The following is a 20,505-nucleotide window of genomic DNA, read 5'->3' on the forward strand; positions in this document are numbered from 1 at the left end:
AAACAAGCAAGAACAAAATTTAAACTTAGCCCGTCAATTTTCATTTTACAATTATCTTCTCTCTGTGTAACTAACGCACTAGTTTTCATACAAAATAAATATGTAACATAATTAGGTACTTTAGGTATTATTAACACAATAACGTAACACATGAAGGCTACGTTTCTCAACACTGAGAATGAATAAATAAACGCCTGTTTCTCCAGACTCGCGCTTATCGGTAATCCACAAATCACATCACTTTCATAATCACTAAGCCATAGCGATTTCAAATTTATTGAGATTTATTGTTCAGCATTACTTGAGCATTTTATTATTTGCATGGCTGAATTATGTCTTCCTCTTTTCTGAGTGACCATGAATAATGGAGCATTTTAAGATAATCCATGCGATCTGTGTGATCATCGAATCCATAGGATTAAGTTAACTCAATACAATATTTCAACTTTCCACATCCACCCCAGGCCGTTTACCTTCAGGAGTCAGAAGTACCGTGAATACTGTACTGTCCTCGCTTATGAAATCAGTCAGATGGCGGGCCGCGGGAGTGGAAGGGGGATCGAGCAGGATTCTTTATTGGTGTCAATTTTCAGTATCTTTTTAATGATAGGCCTTACGCATCTGTCAATCATCCCCGGTTGCTATTTGGAGAATGAACCCAGCGCTATGACTGGTCGAACTCTTCTTCTTTTGCTGTTGCTTGATTTGAGGACTGCGCGTGCACAGAGGCGTCACCAGGTGTTTACGTAGTTTAGAGTGACAAATCGTACCAGCGTACTTTGAAGTCAAAAATGCATATCTGCTACGCAAAATGCGTACAGGTTGGCAGGTCTGAAAGTGGTCCTGGTCACATCGAACATTTTGGTTCCGCTTAGCAACCGTGAATTGAAATTTTTAATTTTCTTGATTATTATTGATAGTCACTGTCCAGAGAATATTTCTGCAGTGGTTTGGTTCCGATCAGGCCAAAAACCTAGGAGTAGTTTGCAAAAGTAGGTTTTTCAAAAAAACTACAACGATATAAGTCACTTGAGCCTACGCCTAACGGTTTAGGAGTTATGAGCCATTTGGTACTTTTGACCGCTGTAGCGCCCCCGTCAGGCCGATCGGGGCGGGCCTTGTTGACGTTGTAGGCAGTGTGAGTAAAACCAGCCCTCAAAGTTTCAAGTCTCTACGACTTACAGTTCGGTCTGCCCGATCAGTTTTACATGGAGAATGCTGCATCATGGGAAAATTAACAATAACAATAGGGTTTCAGCACTGAGTGTCAGAATGAGAGTCGTAGATCCAAATGCAAGCAAGCAGTTTATTGCCGACAGGCAGAACAGGTACAACACTCAAAACACCACGTTTAGCAGGCGGGCGACCTGAATGCCACAATCCCAGGAGAGTAAAGAGTGACAGGAATAAGCACAGCGCGGATGCAGACTGATGACTGGTTGACGGGAACTCCAAACGATCTCCAGTGGCCTGGATACACAGACGAGATCGAGGAAATAACTCCGCTAGGAAACTCAGACACAGGAACTAGGTGAGAGAACACAAACAAGAGTAACGAACCGACACCAAGCATAATTCACTCCCGCTAGATATAGGCAGCTAACAAGCAGTAGTAACTAGCTGCAGCTGAGGGCTGATTAAGTGATCAGCTGGTTACTAAGCAACAAACAAGCACTACACACACAGACCCCACACCTACAAACACACCAACAGATACACAAAATGAACGCATGGATCGGTGAACCGTGACACTGAGTGCTTGAACCCCTAATAATAAGAACAGCAAATACAATGTAATATCAATTGCAGAATAATATAGATAATATGAAAAAAATATTAAACATTATAATATTGATCATTAAACTGACATTTAACAAAAATAGATTTATGTCATTTTATTTTATGTAGGCCTACATACAGTGAAGAGAATGTATATATAAAATAATTTATATATTTTAAAATATTCTTACATAGGCTAACATTATATAAAATAAAATGACACAACCCTGTCTCTTTTTGTTAAATTTCAGTTTTATTGATCAATAATAGCCATTGTAACAGTATAAGTAGCCTAAAAGGTATAAGAAGCTAAACGAGTCAAGAAATAAAGTAAACGATTCAGTCAAACATTCAGTCAAACATACAGCAGACTACAACGTTAAAGTTAAATAGCCTAAATATATAAAGTTATGAAACTTCACTTTGCCCTCAGCCAAAACGATTTGCCAGGGAACAAATTATAGATTAATGAGACCAAAGATCACCCGTTAGATATACACAAGACGAATTATATCACATTTTTAATGGCTAGACTAGAGACATTAGAGCCAGCGGCAAACGTCAAAAGCACTAGCCGAGGTAAGGCTGTTCCAGGCGGGGTACATGAGTGCTGAGCGCCCGGTGATCCCCTGGATCTCACATCTTTGGATCTCTAAAACAAATTTTTAAATAGGTGCTATATTTATAAATAAACCACAGATTTGAGCTTTAAACAACTACATTGTCGACTGAAAAACTCTTAAAACTACATTTTGTGACACAATAACAGTAGTATTTAAAAATTTCACGGCCTTTCTCCTCTGAAAATAAAAATAGTAAATGAAATTGTCATAAAAGTTGGTTTTAAGAAAATATAGATGAATATTTAGATTTCAGGAAATTTACTTTATAATATAAAATATAATGTAAGCTAAAACTATAATATAAATCATGTCAACTCATGTTTCAACTTTCACAGCTAAGTTAACTAGCGACATGTGGCCGGTGTGGCCTAGCGACATGTGGCTGACTCCGGTGGCCAACTGTATGTTACTATTACTAATTATATCATGACCAAATACAACCAGAAACAAATGTTCAGTCTTGTTTGTGAAAGGTAATTCCCCGAGACCTGTTTTCAATTGTGTTTCAATTGTGTGTCAATTTGTACAGCCCCAAGCAGCACACGAAGCAGGCATTTTTCTCAATTCCCGTTATGAGAGGTATGGGAAAGTTGCCCTCCGCAATTCATATATTTTTGTCATTATTTTGAGAATGCAAGACAATGATATTGCATTGCATATAATGCTGGTCAACTAGTCTAAAATTAAGAAACCCCTAGAAAACAGTAAAAAAAATAAAATAAAAACAGGAACATTGTGTGTACATGTGATTTATTTTAAATTGGCTATTTAATTTATTATTCCAATATCCAAATATGATACTAAATCCCACAGGGAAAAGGGGATTTTCTATTTGTGACGTGCTGTCTTTGCATTTGAACATTGCACATTTTAAACAGGACACGCATTAGCTGAATAAACGTTATACAAATGTAATTAACATTAATAATTATGCATAATAATTAACATTAATATAAACATGAATAAATTATGTAATAATTAATGTAAATCATATATAGGCCTACAAGCACTAAAATAATAAAAAATAAACAAAATTTAAAGTCATGTTTTTAAAAAAAATCATGAAATTGTATTATTTGTGTCCTAATAAGATGGAAAATAGCAGAAAATAGAGTCTTAAAATCAATTTTCAAGGCGCGGTCCACTTGACCGCAGTCATCTACTCATCCCCGCTTGCTATTTGGAAAATGAACCCAATGCTATGATTGGTCGAACTCCGCTTATTTTGCTGTTGCTTGATTTTAGGACTGCGCGTGCACCAGGTTTTTGTGTAGTTAACCCTCTGGGGTCTGAGGGGTTTTCTGGGCCCTGGAGGTGTTCTGACATGCTCTGGCATGTGTGCTTTTTTCAGTTAGGGCTACCATAATATGCGAGCAACATGCATGTATATGTTTGAATTTTTAAGAGAATAATGTTTATGCGTGGTTATTGAAAAAAAAAAAAAATGAAAGTTGCTGAAATAAGACCACAAAACACATACTAAATATGTGTCAACAAGACTTTTGACTAATGAATGTTGTCGCTTCAAGTTCTGGCTTCAAAATGATGTGAAAATCATCCTACCTAATCGTTCACACACAATTTAAATAAATGTATTGTTTTATAAGACAGGTTTTGCTTGGAAAGCCAATATGCTAGGGGGGGCGTGAACGAGGAGTGGTTTACACCTGAGAATACAATGTCCCACCCAGTATGCGTAATGACTCTGCATAATGAGCCATTCATTCAGGTGTGACACTGACATGAGCCACAAGAATGAATGCAAGGACAAAAGATATATTTAGAAGAAGACTTATATTGACCATTTAAGATTTTGCTTACATCTATCTTGTAAATATGTTTTGCTATTTTATTAAAAAGGTTACAATTACAACAATAATTACAATTTCAACAATATTTCAAGTGTAAACTCTTTACTCTTTCTTTGTAAAAAAATTATTATAGGCCTACATTTTATCATATGTATTCATTAGTTTGAATATAGCCAACACTGGAACAGCTAATATCTTAGCTGATGACTTTATTTTTGACAAAAATAGTATGTTATATATATATTTATATATATATATACACACATGTACACACACATATATATAACATATGAGCAGAAATTGCTAAACAAAAGCTTATTTGATGTGGCAGTATATTCTACAGTAAAAACTGTACCCAAATCTAGTCAACAAAATGTTGTCTTTCATATTTCGCCTGACTGTAACGTTGTTTTTATGAAATATTAGGGCATATAAATGTTAATTTGCAGTTTAATACGTTGCTTATACAAATAGCCTACATTTTATTTCAACATATTTCAGTCGATTTTTACTCATCTCAGTATAGCAATACAGTTTGCTAAAACATCATCATTCATTCACACACAGAAAGGCGATTTAAATTTAAACTGTCTTTTTGCGAGCTGTGGTAAACAGCGTGCATCTCTGCCGTTCGTTCATTCATTCATTCACAAACAGAAATGCGATTCACTTGAGAAGGAAAAAAAACTTACTACAGTATTCCTCAGCTCAGTCGGATCCTTGCTCCTCGAAATACCCGCACTTCTGAGGTACATTTTCCATTATTATTATTCTTCACAGCGCTGCGAGACGGTGTAAACAAGTAGGCTACAATGATCTGATTAAACTTGTGTTTTCTCGAGCTGATACGGGGGCGTTCACAAGTTTGCGTGGATTGCCTCAGTCATTGAATAGCGCACGCTCTCCGTGGGCGGAGTCACATTAAAAATAATTAGATGAGATGAGAACGACTGACATCTCGCTCTTTTCTTACAGATTACATGAACTGAGAATATTTGTTTTTTATATAAATTACTTAATTTAAAAGAAGAGAATTCAAGCTTCATGCCTGTGTGTCTGTATGTCTGTTTGACTGAGTATTTGCTGAGTTATTGTTAATTTTCGGACGCGTTTCAGAATGGACTACACTGACAGAGAGAAGGCAGAACTCGCTTCGTGTTTATTTTTCTTTATTTGGCAAAAAGCACAACACTTTGTTTTTATTGTGAGTATACACAAAAATAATACACATTTAACAGAATCGATTGATGTATGAAACTTGTTTGTAATATCAAAGTCAACAGAGCAAAATTATTCTCTTTTGAACTGATAAAAAAAAAGCGAGCCTATCGCGCCGGCGCAATTGTCGACCTCAGGGGGTTAAGAGTGACAAATCGTACCGGCGTACTTTGAGGTCAAAATGCGTATCCGCTACGCAAAATGCGTACAGGTTGGCAGGTCTGCAAAGCTGGTAACAGTGACAGTACCAAAATTGAAAAATCTAATTGGCTTGACTCGACTCCATTTCCTGCTTGACTTGAATCATGTCCTGCCCTATGAGGTAACTAGCTACGTTCACAACCATTTATCCATAAAACTTATGTCTATAAAAGTGCTAAATGATGTATCAGGTCACTTAGACGCAGTAGAGCTCAGTCTTTGGGATGCTTATCTTTCCTTACACACTCCTGCTTTTCTATCAACTAAATACAAAGGCAGAAAACACTCTTTGCCGAACGATGGGAGACACTAAGTATCCATTGCTTTCCAAGGATGGAGACATAGTTATTGGAGCTCTTTTTGTTATCCACACTGAAGTATCATTGCCTTTATTTGGGTTTACACAAAAACCACAGCTACCGTCATGCTCCAGGTTTGCTTCTTTATATTTCTTTATTTAAAACTGGATTGCAGGTAATCAACAAAATTTTATTTATAACAGCAAATAACATTTGGAATATTATGGTGTTTTAAGTATAAGCCAAGTTAATGTAAAAGTAAAACTTATTAATCTGATTCTTTATTATTTGCTATTTAGCATGATGGTTTAATATCTTCACAGTGTGAATATAAAAGATTTCCGGCTAGCTCAAACCATGATCTTTGCCATTGAAGAGATTAACAAAAATAAAAGTTTGCTCCCAAATATTTCTGTTGGCTATAACATTTATGATACCTGTGGTTCAAGACTGTTTTCAATGAGTGCTACTATGGCATTGATGAATGGTCCAGAGTTTGCAACAGGAGACAGATGCAGTGGACAGTCTCTTATACATGCTATCATAGGAGAAACAGAGTCTTCTAACACAGTAATTCTGTCCAGAACTACAGGACCTTTTAAAATTCCAGTGGTAAGGAGCAAGTACATTTAAAAATAATTCTGATACTATAATGATTGTACTGATGTGTATCTGTGTTTTTGTCTCACCTACCACCCAGATAAGTCCCACAGCCACATGTGAGTGTCTGAGTAACAGGAAAGATTATCCATCTTTCTTCAGGACTATTGCTAGTGATTACCACCAGAGTAAAGCAATTGCAAACATAGTCAAATACTTTGGCTGGTCTTGGGTGGGAGCTGTGAACAGTGACAATGACTATGGAAACTATGGAATGGCCATATTTCAAAAAACAGCCCAAGAAGAGGGGATTTGTGTGGAGTACTCTATGAAATTCCTGAGAACAGAGCCTGAAAAAATCAGAAATGTGGTAGACATGATACAACAAGGGACCTCTAAAGTAATTGTTGCATTTCTTACTGGATTTGAGATGAAAAGTCTACTTGAGCAGCTAACTATTCAGAACATTACAGGCCTCCAAATGATAGGTGTGGAGGCATGGATAACTGCAAAAAGTTTGATGACTCCAAACAGTTTTCATGTGCTGGGAGGGTCACTGGGGTTTGCAGTGAAAAAACTCCAAATTGAAGGGTTTGCAGAGTATGCTAGGAAAGCATTCTGGGACACAGCTTTTCCATGCTCTCCTAGTGCTGAAATAAATTGCAGTCGATATCAGGATCTATTTGTGGTGAAAAACTACAACGAAGATGTGCTCGAACAAAGATTTCTAAGCTATGTCTACAAAGCAGTTTATGCAGTGGCTCATTCACTACACAGTCTACTCAAGTGCAAAGGACAAGAAGGTTGTGAAAAAGGACTGACAATACAACCACAGCAGGTAAAAAATAAAAATAAATAAAAATCAGACAAGGAGTGAAAGAGTGAAAGATTTTGTCTGACATTTTATTAAAATGATAATATATCAAAACTGTCTAATTTTTTTAGGTGGTTGAGGCTCTGAAAAAGGTTAATTTCACTGTAAAGACAGGAGACCATGTGTGGTTTGACAGCACTGGTGGCGCAATAGCCCAGTATGAAATTGTGAACTGGCAGCAGGAAACGGATGGATCACTCCAGTTCAAATCAGTGGGATACTATGATGCCTCTCTACCTCCTGACCAGCGCTTTGTGATTAACACTAAAAACATAATCTGGGCTAGAGAAAAACTGGAGGTAAATGGCAATAACCGGTTTGTCCTAAAGGGTTTTCCCACACAAAAGGTTCACATTTGAATACTGCTTGACTGATATTAACTAATGTGGCATTCATATTTACAATTTAATTACCTGAACCAAAGAAAATAAAAAGTTGCTGGTGGAAAGCAATAACTAAAGCTGATAAAAGAAGCCGCAGAGAGCATTACTAAGTGTGCTGATTTTTGAAAACAGACTTTTCAAACTGTTGTTTTGTTCTGGAGACGTATTTACAACATACTGGCATTTTTAGTTACCAATTAGCATTTGTGTCATTTTATGCTTCAAAGATGTTCTAGTCTCTGCTGAAAAATACTGGCAATTATGTGCATTATTTTATGTTGCTGCTGCTCATATAACATAGAGTACATGACATAACCCCTGTAGCAGATCTATGCAAGCAGAGCTGGGGAAGATGGAGAGTTTTCTGAAAGCATGCTGCAGACTGTTTAAAGCAAACTCTACCAGTATTTGAATGTTGAGCCGGAGCTCATTGGCGGCTGATGCAAAAGCACCCAATCAGCAGTGCTATGTAGATAACGATGTGATCACTACCACAAAGTGAGTTAAGGACCTATCAGTCAGCGCCATCTAGGCGCCCTATTTTAACAATCTAAATGCATGGTCCAAAGCGCATGGCAATTAGGGCGTGTCCGAATCCACTTTGGCTAGTTTAACGACGGGAACAATGGTCTGCGCACCAGGCGCATTGTCTAAAAGGGTTGTCCCTAGTCTTTTATTGAGTAATGGGTGTTTTTTTGGTGGGCATAATATGCAATACACCAATCAGAGTTTCATCTCCCATTCCCTTTAAAAGCCAGTTGCGCTCACGCCATGGCAGAATTTGCAAGCGGGACGTGAAAATGAAAACTGCGTCGGGCTGAAACTAGCAAAAAACACTTGTGTTACACCGGGTGTATGATAGGGCGCCTAGAGTTTCAAGACAGAACTTGGTATTTATTTTCATTTCAGAGTCAGTATAGATAACTATGTATAATGTACTTTTCCATGTAGAAGCCAAGGTCTGTGTGCAGCGAGAGCTGTCCTCCAGGCACTAGGAAGGCTGCACAGAAAGGAAGACCTGTCTGCTGTTATGACTGTATTCCATGTGCAGAAGGAGAAATCAGTAATGAGACAGGTAATCTTCAGTCCATCTCAATATTCCAAAGAAAAATGGTTAGTGGCTCATTGTGTGTTCTTCTACTGTTCAGGGTGCAGTTTATCATCAAAGGAGTTCATTAATAAAACTGTTTTCTTTTTAATCTCTAACTATAGTAAACACAACTTCCTTTCCAGATTCAAATAACTGCAAGCAGTGTCCAGGGGAATACTGGTCTAATGCTGAGAAAAATAAATGTGTGTTAAAGCCTGTAGAGTTTCTGTCATTCACAGAAGTTATGGGTATAGTGCTAGTCTTTTTCTCTCTGTTTGGAGTAGGATTAACTGCACTGGTGGCCATCCTGTTTTACAGCAAGAAGGACACCCCCATAGTAAAAGCCAACAATTCAGAGCTGAGCTTCATGCTGCTCTTCTCATTGACATTGTGTTTTCTCTGTTCACTTACTTTCATTGGTCGGCCCACTGAGTGGTCTTGTATGTTGCGTCACACAGCGTTTGGGATTACCTTTGTCCTCTGTATCTCCTGTGTTCTGGGGAAAACAGTAGTGGTGTTAATGGCCTTCAAGGCTACACTTCCAGGAAGTAATGTCATGAAATGGTTTGGGCCTGCACAACAACTACTCAGTGTTCTTGCCTTTACACTTACACAGGTTCTTATCTGTGTGCTTTGGGTATCAATTTCTCCTCCATTTCCCAACAAAAATATGAAATATTATAAGGAAAAGATCATTCTTGAGTGCAGTCTGGGATCTACTATAGGTTTCTGGGCTGTTCTGGGTTATATTGGCCTACTGGCTGTCTTGTGCTTCATTCTGGCTTTTCTGGCTCGCATGCTGCCTGATAACTTCAATGATGCAAAATTAATTACATTCAGTATGCTCATATTCTGTGCTGTTTGGATCACATTTATTCCAGTTTATATCAGTTCTCCTGGAAAATTTACTGTAGCTGTGGAGATATTTGCAATTTTAGCCTCAAGCTTTGGTTTACTGTTCTGCATATTTACACCGAAATGTTACATAATCCTGCTTAAGCCTAATCAAAATACAAAACAACATATGATGGTAAAAACAACATCTAAATTTTAAGAAATAAAATAGTACTCCGTGAACTTAAGATGGAATATTCTCTTCTATATCCTGCCATACTGAGGATCATTGCAGCGGGCAAAGTAGTCCTGTTCAAAAGTCCTGGAGATGCGAAGTCCTTCCTTCGGGATTTTGAGGCTCATTCCCAGAAGGACTGACTACATTCATCTCATTTAACTTGAGAGTTATAAAACTAAAAGAGTTTATTGCGATACTGTTGTTATTTGTGGCATGAAAGGCTTATACATTTATTGAAGTGAGCTACCTGTCTCTCAGGCCGATTAACCTATTTTTGGCCATTTTGTTTTTTCTTCTTTTTGTCTTATAATGATGTCGGCCAATGTATTATTTTATTTCACATAATTAACGGCTGGGATTCAGCTTGACTCAAATGATTATTTTTGCATGAAAAATTACCCCCCCCCCCCGATCTTTCGATCTTTTAAGGGCCTGGCTTGTCTATAATAAACCTAATGTTATCACACTGTCTGAGACCTGGTTGAATAATAATATATTAGATGAGGAAATTAAACTGGATGGTTATGGATGGTTATGTTCTGTATAGAGCTGATAGGGGTACTCGAGGAGGAGGGGTAGCTATTTATGTCTCCTCAACTTTATTATCTGAGTCTATAGCTCCTAAGGAAAATCCAGTATACTTCGAATGTCTTTTCATTAAAATTAGTTTCCACTTAAATAAACATTTAATTATAGGGAACATCTACAGACCTCCAAACTCCCCTAAAGAGTCAATACACTGCATAGGCACTACTATAAAATCTATGGGTAACTCAAACGAGATGATTATCCTTGGTGATTTTAACATTAACTGGTTGGATCGGTCATCTTTAAATGATAGAAATTATTTTGAAGGTTTAAATCTGACTCAATTAATTAGAGAACCTACCAGGGTCGACCATAGATCCAAATCTTTGTTGGACTGGATTCTGGTCACCCACTCTAACAGAATTACTGAATCTGGTGTCCTACCCGATTGCTTCAGTGATCATTCCATGGTCTTCTGTGTATGGACAATTAGATTACCTCGCCTACCACCCAAGGTGATCAGGGTAAGACAGAGCAAACACTTTAACACTGACTTTTTTATCCAAGATTTATTAGAAATAAATTGGAATAGGTTTCATCTTATCCCTTTTGTTGAGGATGCTTGGAATTTTTTCAACTCGGAAGTTCTTAAAGTAATTGATAAACATGCACCTTGGATATCAGTAAAGGTTAAGGGCCGACATTTACCATGGATTGATGCTGATTTAATACATCTTTTTAAACAAAGAGATAAGGCATGGGAAAAGTACCGCCTGTCAAAGGACTCAGTAGATTTGGCTGTATATAAAAAATTAAGAAATACGTGTACAACTAAAACAAGAAATGCCAAATCGAATTATTATAAAAACTCTTTGTCTAATAACCTCAATAATTCTAAGAATTTTTGTAAAAGTCTTAACTCTTTATTACACAATTCTTCAAAAAGCATTGCTACCAAAATTAAAGCTAATAATGAGGTTATCAGTGATCCTTCCGTAGTTGCCAATGCTTTCAACCAACACTTTTCCTCTATTTGTAACTCAAAATTTTCTAATTTCCCTTTCTCTAGTTTGGCAGACGAGCCTAACAGTTCCTTTTCATTTGCTACAATATATCCTACTGATGTTCAGCAGGTAATCTATGAACTAAAGTCAGGCAATGGTACAGATCCAGATGGTCTGGAGACTAAGTTTATTAAGCTTGTGTCCCATGTACTGGCGTTTCCTCTATCAGATTTATTTAATTTATCTGTATCCACCTCAGTGGTTCCATTAATGTGGAAATCGGCCAGAGTTACACCAATACATAAGGGTGGCAATACACTTGATCTCAACAACTACAGACCTATTTCTATCATTACGTGATCTTAGAATTATAAGGTTCTATCTCTGTTTAGGGTAGTTCTGAGATATTGAGCATCAAAGTTTTTACATCCCAGCTGGCAAAACTGTTATGTAGTATAATCTACTATTATAGCTCAACAAGACCATCACCCTACATGTACTTTGAGGATAGAATATCAAAATCCTGGCACATTTGGAAATGGGATTTTTTAAGATGGCCCAAATGGAGATAGAACCTTATAATTCTGAGAGCTCTGATTCTGGTTGGAATTATAAGGTTCTATCTCCATTTTTACAAATAAAACCCCACATTTCAAAGAATAAATGTATATAACCATTGATTTTAATCAATTTATACATTTATAATACAAGCACACAGCTTGTAGTATATAATATAATATATAATAGTATAGTATACATCAAAGCCAAGCATGTTTGTAAGAAATTTTTTAATTTTTAATTTTCAAAGAACATGGAAAAATTACAGCTAAACAAAAAATGTTTTCTTACATACATAAAAAACGGTTCATTTAGTAGATTAAAACATACAAAATATTGTGTAACATCATGAAAGTTATGTTTTCATCCCTTTCCACCCCCACCCCCACCCCCTCTGTGCTCTGAAACATTTTAAAAACAGTGTTCATTTATTTCATTAAAAACATTCTAAACACACTTAATCAATAATGTATTGTTGTAATTCATTAGATTCTTTTTTTAAATCCCCCACCCTTGACATCCCCTCCTCTCCACCCGTATACAACCCCCCCCCCTACACACACTGTTACTAAACATCAGTAAACACTTTTTAAAAACACATTGTTCATTTATTTTATAAGCTAGTGTTAAACTATGAGACACTTTGAGAACACACTATGAGACACTTTTATTTATTATTCTGTATGTCTGTTTTGTTATGTATGATGTACTTCATGTTATATGTAATTTATGTTGTCATGACTCTTTCCAACCCTCCAACCTTCTATCTAGATTATGACTTAAATACTGCCTTGTAGTATGCTTTGTCAACGGCAGGCATGTACTTGAACATGGATAAAAGGTCTTCTTTGCCTCTGCGATTGTGTTTTTGTTGGTGAGCAACTTTGGCTTGGGCAGCAAGAGAGACGTTGGCATGTTAGCCCTGGTTTTGGCATGTGAGCCCCTAATATCCACCTGTATAGGAGACTGAGCATGGGAGGTACTGTACTGCACACTGAACAGATTTTGAGTAAATGTTATTTGGGCCACTGAAGCGAATGGTACCTGCTTGTACTGGAAAAGTTTTGAACATGACTGAAAGTCTTTAAAATCTGTATCTTTCATCTGGATGACAGTGTAAGCAGAAGGACACGCAAGAATGACAGTGGGCTGTAAAACTCTGAGCTTGCCATTGCCTTTTCGATGTTGCTATGCATGTTGTCTACTTCTTGGACAGCCGAGTGGCCAGGCGTAGAATATTTCATTGTGATCTTTTGGATTTTGGCATTTCTTGACAAGAACTCAACGATTGCAAAAGACATAATGGAATTTCTATTTTGTGGCACACAGCTGTCACTCCATGTAACTATCTCAGTTACCTCAGGATGGTCTTGAACAACTCTTTCAAGGATTTTGACTATGGCACTTGCCATGTCATTCCCTCCTCTACCTGACATGGCCTCCGTCCACACAGCACAATACCCTTTCTTAGTAAGTGAGCTGTGGGCAGTCATATTATATAGATTCATCTTCCTTTTATAAAAGAATGAACTAACCTCAGCTCGTGGACATGAGATGACATTTTCTAAATCAAAACAGACCGTAAGGTGCTGTTTATCATCTCTATCTCTTTGGCGCTCTTGGCGCATGGCATTTTTTTCATATACATGTTTATTGTGTGCATCCTCTTGGTGCTGGTTTAACAACCCCTGTTTTTGTGCTGCTTCATGTGCCTCACATTCATCACACCTGTCTGATTTGGGGACATGAAAACCAAGATTAAACTCTGTGTTAAATATAAATCTATAGTAAGACATTTTCACTGGTGTTTCATGTACAGCACATTTGATTTTATAGAGATCATACATCTTGGCCACATTTAGAGTTGGCTCCAGATATTGCTTTTGGGTGCGGGCACGACAGTAGTGTGACTCGACGACAGGGAAAGACCTAATGTGCTCCAGCACCTTCTCTTTTTTGTCCTCATCTATTTGTTTTTTAGGATGCTTTCCCCGTGCATCTGACTTTGGCATGCCAGCCTGGCTTCTCTTTTGGTGTACATTATACACTGTTTTCTGACTTATTGAAAGAGTACCTAGAAAAAAAGGCTTGCATACTCTGACTTTCTGTCACTCTCCTATATCATGAAAATATTTGAATGAGTGTGTACGACGTGAGTCGCCGCCACTACCACGTTGTCTCTCTTTGACATGGCACTCAGTTGTCATCATAATGTAGTCATATTTCCTGTCCTGATTCAGCCTGTAGTACCCTTCAAAACACCTCTCCCTCTCACCATAAGTGACTTTCCTGGTACAGTTAAATTTACAGGACACGGTGCAGTCCTTAAATGTTTTTATCTGTTTGGCTGGCACTGTCTCTTTAGACATGTTCATGTGTTCTTTACCCTCTTGATAAAGCCTCTTTCTGCATACTGACTTCCATGATGATGGAGTGCTAACCCTTTTCCGACTCTTCCCTTGCTCTGGTCTCTGCTGTATCCCTACTGCTGGTGTCTCTATTATCGGCCTAGGTGTCTCTGCTACTGTCCCTCTCGCTGCTGCTCTGGGGGTCTCTGCTAGGGATGTTGCGGTGACGGATTTTTTCCACCGGTTAATCGACGTGTAAAAAAACCGGTAATCCCGGTGTCACCGGGGTTGCGTGTCAGGGATTTCGGGTGGCCGAAAATGCGGACGTGCACACGTCTCAATTTTACTTTCACTTTAATTAGCGGCAATTCAGTAGCATTTGTTTGAATTAATCATGGGTTAATTTATTTTATTCTTAATAAAAATACACAAAACAATAAGACACTCGCTTGTATTACACACATCTTTACTGCAAAATGAATAATAACTTAACACACCATGTAAAAACTAAACAAAAGCACTTATGAAACACCTTTAAAGTGCATTTATTAAAACGAACCACTGCACACATCGTGCAAGTATCAAACAAGAAATTATATAAAAAAAATCACTATTCGTTAAATAAAGTGCCTGCCTTTTTCAGCAAAAAAAACAAAAACAAAAAAAACAACGCACAACCATCGAATATGAAACGAACAAACATCAAAAACTTAGTTAAATAAGGTAGCCTACCCGAATAATCACTGGACACTTAAGTGCAAAAAAAAAAAACAAAAAAAACTAATATAAAAATTAAACTCACGTTTGCATTTCTCTTTGAAACCAGATCTTCCGCCATCCTTTGCCAGTTAGCTCGCCTCACTCTCCTCAAATGATAAATGAAATCAGACACCTGCTGCTTAAAGGCCTGATCACATATCGCGTCTTTTGCGCGTGCAAGTTCGTTATTTCAAATGTAGGCGCTCGGTATGCGCGCTCATAATGGAAGCTCGTTTTTTCCAAGCGCGTCCGCGCCGCATCGAGATAAAAACATCTCATCTTTTCAGAATGCCGCAAGCTCACCGCAGGTCGCGTGACAAGAACCAAGCTTAGCAACGACAGATGCCTCCGGAGCGCAACCACCCGAGCGCTTTGGAAAAAGGAGAACGCGGCGCGCCTAGCGTTTTCTATGCGTTTTTAGGCGCGATATGTGAACGTTCCGCTTACGCTAAATTACGAAGGCACGTAGTCACTAACTGAATTAAGTGCTTTATTACTATAGGCTAAAACTTCAACACGATGGTGACGGTGCCGGTGGTCAAGTGCTATGACCGGTAGGTGGGTTAAACACTGTGTATCACCGGTAACACCGACTATCGCAACAAGCCTAGTCTCTGCCTCTCCTGGCATGGCTGCAAAAGTAATGTACTGTACTACAGGCTTAACATGGATAAAGATTAGACAATGGGACCCACTGAGGCACTGTCCAGGACTACTACCATAATTTTCCTTACAAAGACTCAACAGGATAAACAGTCAAATAGGCCTAGTGATTAATGTACTTCTTAGTGTACACACTGCCAGTGGCATGTTTGCCTACATAATAGTGTCTGAAAACATCTGTGCAACTCGACCATTCACTGCCCATCAAACCTGCAAAAACATAACACCAGTAGCCAAGAGAAGCTAAAGATTCTTTATTATTACATGATCCAATATTATAATAATGTGTCAGTTTATTATTTTGTTTTATGACACAGAGAACATAGTTTGGGTATTGTACAAACAAAGGCACGGTAAATACAACAGAAATTCCACCCATCTATAGAAGTACCCACCACTAGATTCTGCTGTCCTCTTTGTCGCTCCCACTCCCTTTGGAGGACTTTCACCACTATCATCATTTCTGTAACAAAAAACAATTTAATTATTATCCTGATATAAATGGGGCAACTTTTATCAAGACACCAATAATATAGCAATCTTAAAAAGCTAGTTAGCTTGCATTTATGGAAGGTAGGGGTGGAACGGTACACAGAAGTTACGGTTCGGTTGCAGAATGCAGAAGGCTTGTGCATGTCTCAGTAAATAAATTACTTAAGCCTTGTATTTTTTAAATAAGTTTTATTAATAAAGTAAAGGCATAGAATCAGTTTATTTGTAGTGCACTGACAATAGTTTTATATAATTAATTTATTAATTAAATTAATAAAAAGACAAAAAGACCTTGAGATATGTTTGGTAATTGTACCTGAATGAATTGAAAATTAATTCAGATTAAGACATTTCAGAAAACATTTCAGATTAATATATTTGTTTTACTTAAAATTTTAATTAACAGTAACAAACACTTTGCAGTTTGAATGATGTCCTCTATAAACAAAATGACGGAGTATGTTTTTGTGTATGTTTTGTGCCCGTGCCTCACTCACACACACACACACACACACACACACACACACACACACACACACACACACACACACACAAGTAAACACTTTGCGACTTTTCGATCGCGCCCGCGCCTCACTCACTCACTCTCTCACACACACACACACACACACACACACAAATATAAGTAAACACTTTGCGACTTTTCGCCCGCGCCTCTCTCTCTCTCTCTCTCTCTCTCTCTCTCTCTCTCTCTCACTTCCGGTGTGTCTGAGTGCGAGTTGACGGAGTGTGTGAGCGTGGCTGGAGGGCTTGTGAGTGAAGCTGTTTTCGATTTTCTTCCCCTTGCTGTTTTTCTGGTCTATTCTATTTAGTATTTTTGGTTCTTTGTTGGGCCGCGTGCTATCCACTTTATCGGGGAAGCATGTCGGCCCCACGTGTACAGGTTTTGAGTTCACTCACGTGGCGTAATGCGGTTAAAGTTGCCGCCGCGGTGACTGTGGAGGAATTTTGTCTTGCCATTGGTGAGGTTGTGGGGCATGAGAGCGTGCTATCCGCCTCCAGAATGAATAGTGCCGTTGTGGTGTTTCTTAATAGCGTAGATAAAGTCAATGAAGTAGTCGAACACGGAATAGTCATTGGTGGTGATTTTGTCTCTGTTCTTCTTCTTTCATTGCCAGCTAAGAGAGTCACTTTGTCGAATGTTCCACCGTTCGTAAGTGATGATATTTTGACACAAGCTTTATCCCGGTATGGAAAGTTGGTATCTCCGATTAAAAAGATCCCAATCAATAGCGGATCACCTCTGTTGAAACACATTGTTTCGTTCAGGAGATTCGCGTATATGATTATTCAGGATGATGTCGAGCTAGACATGACGCTAAATTTTCGAATTGACAATTTTGAATACGTTATTTTTGTCACTACCGCAAAATCTAAGTGTTTTAGTTGTGGTAAATCTGGACATTTAATTCGCAATTGTCCTGACAAAGTTTCAGAAAGGGAAGCAAACGTTGTGAATGAGAATACTGAGGGTGGTGGTGGTGCGTTTGGTGTTGCTGACATAGTTGAGGAGGTATTGCCGGGGCCGAGCTCGGCTGTGGCGGTGACGGCTACGGCTACGAGTGTTCCCGTTGAGAGTGTTGTTGCGTCGACTTCACTGCAGTGTGAACACTCGGGGACGATACGCACCAAAACACTTTCAGAGGCTAGTGTCAAAGATTTACCGAGCGTGGCACAGTCTTCTGAGGATAAAGGAGATGATGAGCAAAATGAAGGTGCTTTAGAGAATAGTTCAGTGATATTGCAAGAGGCTTGTGCGACGGATTGTGTGGAGGAAGAGCATTTTTTCAAAATGCCTCATAAAAGGAAGATGGTTAAAAAAATGTTTGATGCCAAAATAAGTAAAACGAGTGAAGTGCAAGACCATATGGATCAGGATACAGAAAGTGATGGTGGGTCTTCTGACTCTAGTATGACACTTTCTCAGGGGGAGTTCATTGGTCGGGATTATGGACTTGATGATATTAAGTTATTCCTTAGATCAACAAAAAATAAAAGAGGTGTGAATGTGCAGGAATATTTTCCTGATGTCAAACAGTTCACTGAAAAAGCAAGAAGCCTTATGGCAGAGAATTGCTTTACAAACAAAGAAGTCTATCGACTTAAGAAAATTGTGAGGAATCTCAATACTGCTTTAAACAATGATGTCTGTTAATTTTAAAAGTAGAATGGCTGATGTTTTTTGGCTATTTGGGTGTTTTTTCTTTTCTTTTTTATGAGTGAAGTGCATGTAGCTACTTTGAATATTAATGGTGCAAGAGATTCTAGAAAAAGAGCTACAATATATGAAGTAATTAAACAGAAAGATATTGATGTTGTTTTGTTACAAGAAACTCATAGCGACTTGAAAAATGCTGCTGACTGGGCGAGGGAGTTTGATGGCATCCCTGTGTTAAGCCATAACACTTCAATAAGTGGGGGAGTTGCCATTTTATTCACAAAGAATTTTAGTCCTATCTCTTATGATGTTGATGAAATAGTAAAAGGTAGGCTTTTGAAAGTTAGAGCTGTTGTTGAAAGTTATGTTTATTTTTATTTGTGTATATGTTCCAACTGCACCAATTGAAAGAATGGTTTTTTTAGACATACTGTGTTCAACTCTACAAAACTGTTGCCCTGAAGACTTTTTGTTCCTAGGTGGTGATTTCAATTGTACTGAGCATAATTTAGATCGAAATCACATTGAGCCTCATTTGGCGTCGCGGAAAAATGTTTTATTCATATTATTAAAAAGTATGATTTATGTGATGTTTGGAGATCTTTAAATGGTAATGTGAGACAGTACACTTGGGTTCACACACGTGATAATGTTATGTCATTAGCTAGGCTGGACAGATTTTACAGTTTTAATCACCATCTTAGTATTTTCAATAAAAGTTATATAACACCAGTTAGTTTTTCAGATCACAGTATGGTGCACTGTAAGCTTATTTTAAGCTCAATAAAACCAAAAAGCGCATACTGGCATTTTAATACTAATTTGTTAAATGATAAATTTTTTAAGGAATCATTTAAGTATTTTTGGGAAGCTCACAGAACAAAGAAGTCTTTTTTTTTATTCATTGCAACAGTGGTGGGATGTTGGTAAGATAAAAATAAGACAATTTACTCAACAGTATACTCACAACGTTACTAAGGAGTTTGACTCGTTCTTTAGAGTTTTTGGAAAGAGAGATAATTGAATTTCAAAATTTGGCTCAATCAACTGGCGAGATTCATTATTTAGAAGCCTGCTCAAAGAAGAAAGCTCAGTTAGCTGATCTACTGGGGCATAAAGTACAGGGGGCTCTGGTCCGTTCACGCTTTCAAAGCATTGACCAAATGGATGCACCATCCCAATACTTTTTCAATCTGGAAAAAAAGAACGGGCAGAAACGGTTTATTCATGGTTTGCGCTCCGAGGATGGAGTTTTATTGTCGGATCCTGCTGGTATTCGGGGAAGGGCAGTACAGTTTTATCAAAATCTGTATAGGAGTGAGCTCAAGTCAGAGTGTTGTGTGGACAACGTTTTCCTTGACAGCCTACCAAAGGTGTCAGAGGAGGGTAATAATGAACTTGAAGGAGTGCTGACCCTGGAAGAGCTCTATAAGGCCCTGCAAAGCATGGAGTCTGGGAGAGCACCAGGAGTGGATGGCCTCCCGGTTGACTTCTATAAGGCTTTTTGGTTGGATTTGGGTGTAGATCTGCTGGAGGTACTGAAGGGCAGCTTTCTTTAATTCGGGACATTTTTTACGTTTCTAAATTGTTAAATTTGGACTGTGGCTTGATATCTTTGGATCAGGAGAAGGCGTTTGACCGAGTAGAGCACTCATATTTGTGGAGTGCTTTAACAGCTTTTGGTTTTAGCCAGAACTTTATAGACATGCTTAGGGTACTCTATTGTGACGTTGAGAGTATGCTGAAAATTAATGGTGGCTTATGTGCTCCTTTTCAGGTTCTCAGGGGTATCAGACAAGGTTGCTCCTTGTCTGGAATGTTGTATTCCTTGGCTATTGAGCCATTGCTTCAACAGATAAGAGGTCAATTAAGTGGTTTGTTTTTACAAGTTTGTAATAATAAAATTTGTTTGTCAGCCTATGCCGATGATATTGTGGTGATGATCAACAGACAAAGTGATGTGCAGATTTTCCATCCATCCATCCATCTTCTCCCGCTTATCCGGGGCCGGGTCGCGGGGGCAGCAG

At 38.2% G+C, this 20,505-nt stretch overlaps 1 protein-coding gene across 1 annotated transcript; it reads left to right on the forward strand.

Annotated features, from left to right (window-relative positions):
* Positions 1 to 5,856: 5,856 nt before the first annotated feature.
* LOC307159886 (extracellular calcium-sensing receptor-like) lies at positions 5,857 to 9,932 on the forward strand (the record flags this gene model as incomplete). The annotated part of the gene is made up of 6 exons (XM_079873584.1): positions 5,857 to 6,065; positions 6,255 to 6,543; positions 6,632 to 7,369; positions 7,477 to 7,704; positions 8,740 to 8,863; positions 9,022 to 9,932. 6 exons carry the CDS (start codon positions 5,857 to 5,859, stop codon positions 9,930 to 9,932), a joined length of 2,499 nt encoding a protein of 832 aa, XP_079729710.1.
* Positions 9,933 to 20,505: the final 10,573 nt, after the last annotated feature.

This window comes from Squalius cephalus (genome assembly GCF_949319135.1).
Source record: "Squalius cephalus genome assembly, chromosome: 6".
NCBI classification, from domain to species: Eukaryota; Metazoa; Chordata; class Actinopteri; order Cypriniformes; family Leuciscidae; genus Squalius; species Squalius cephalus.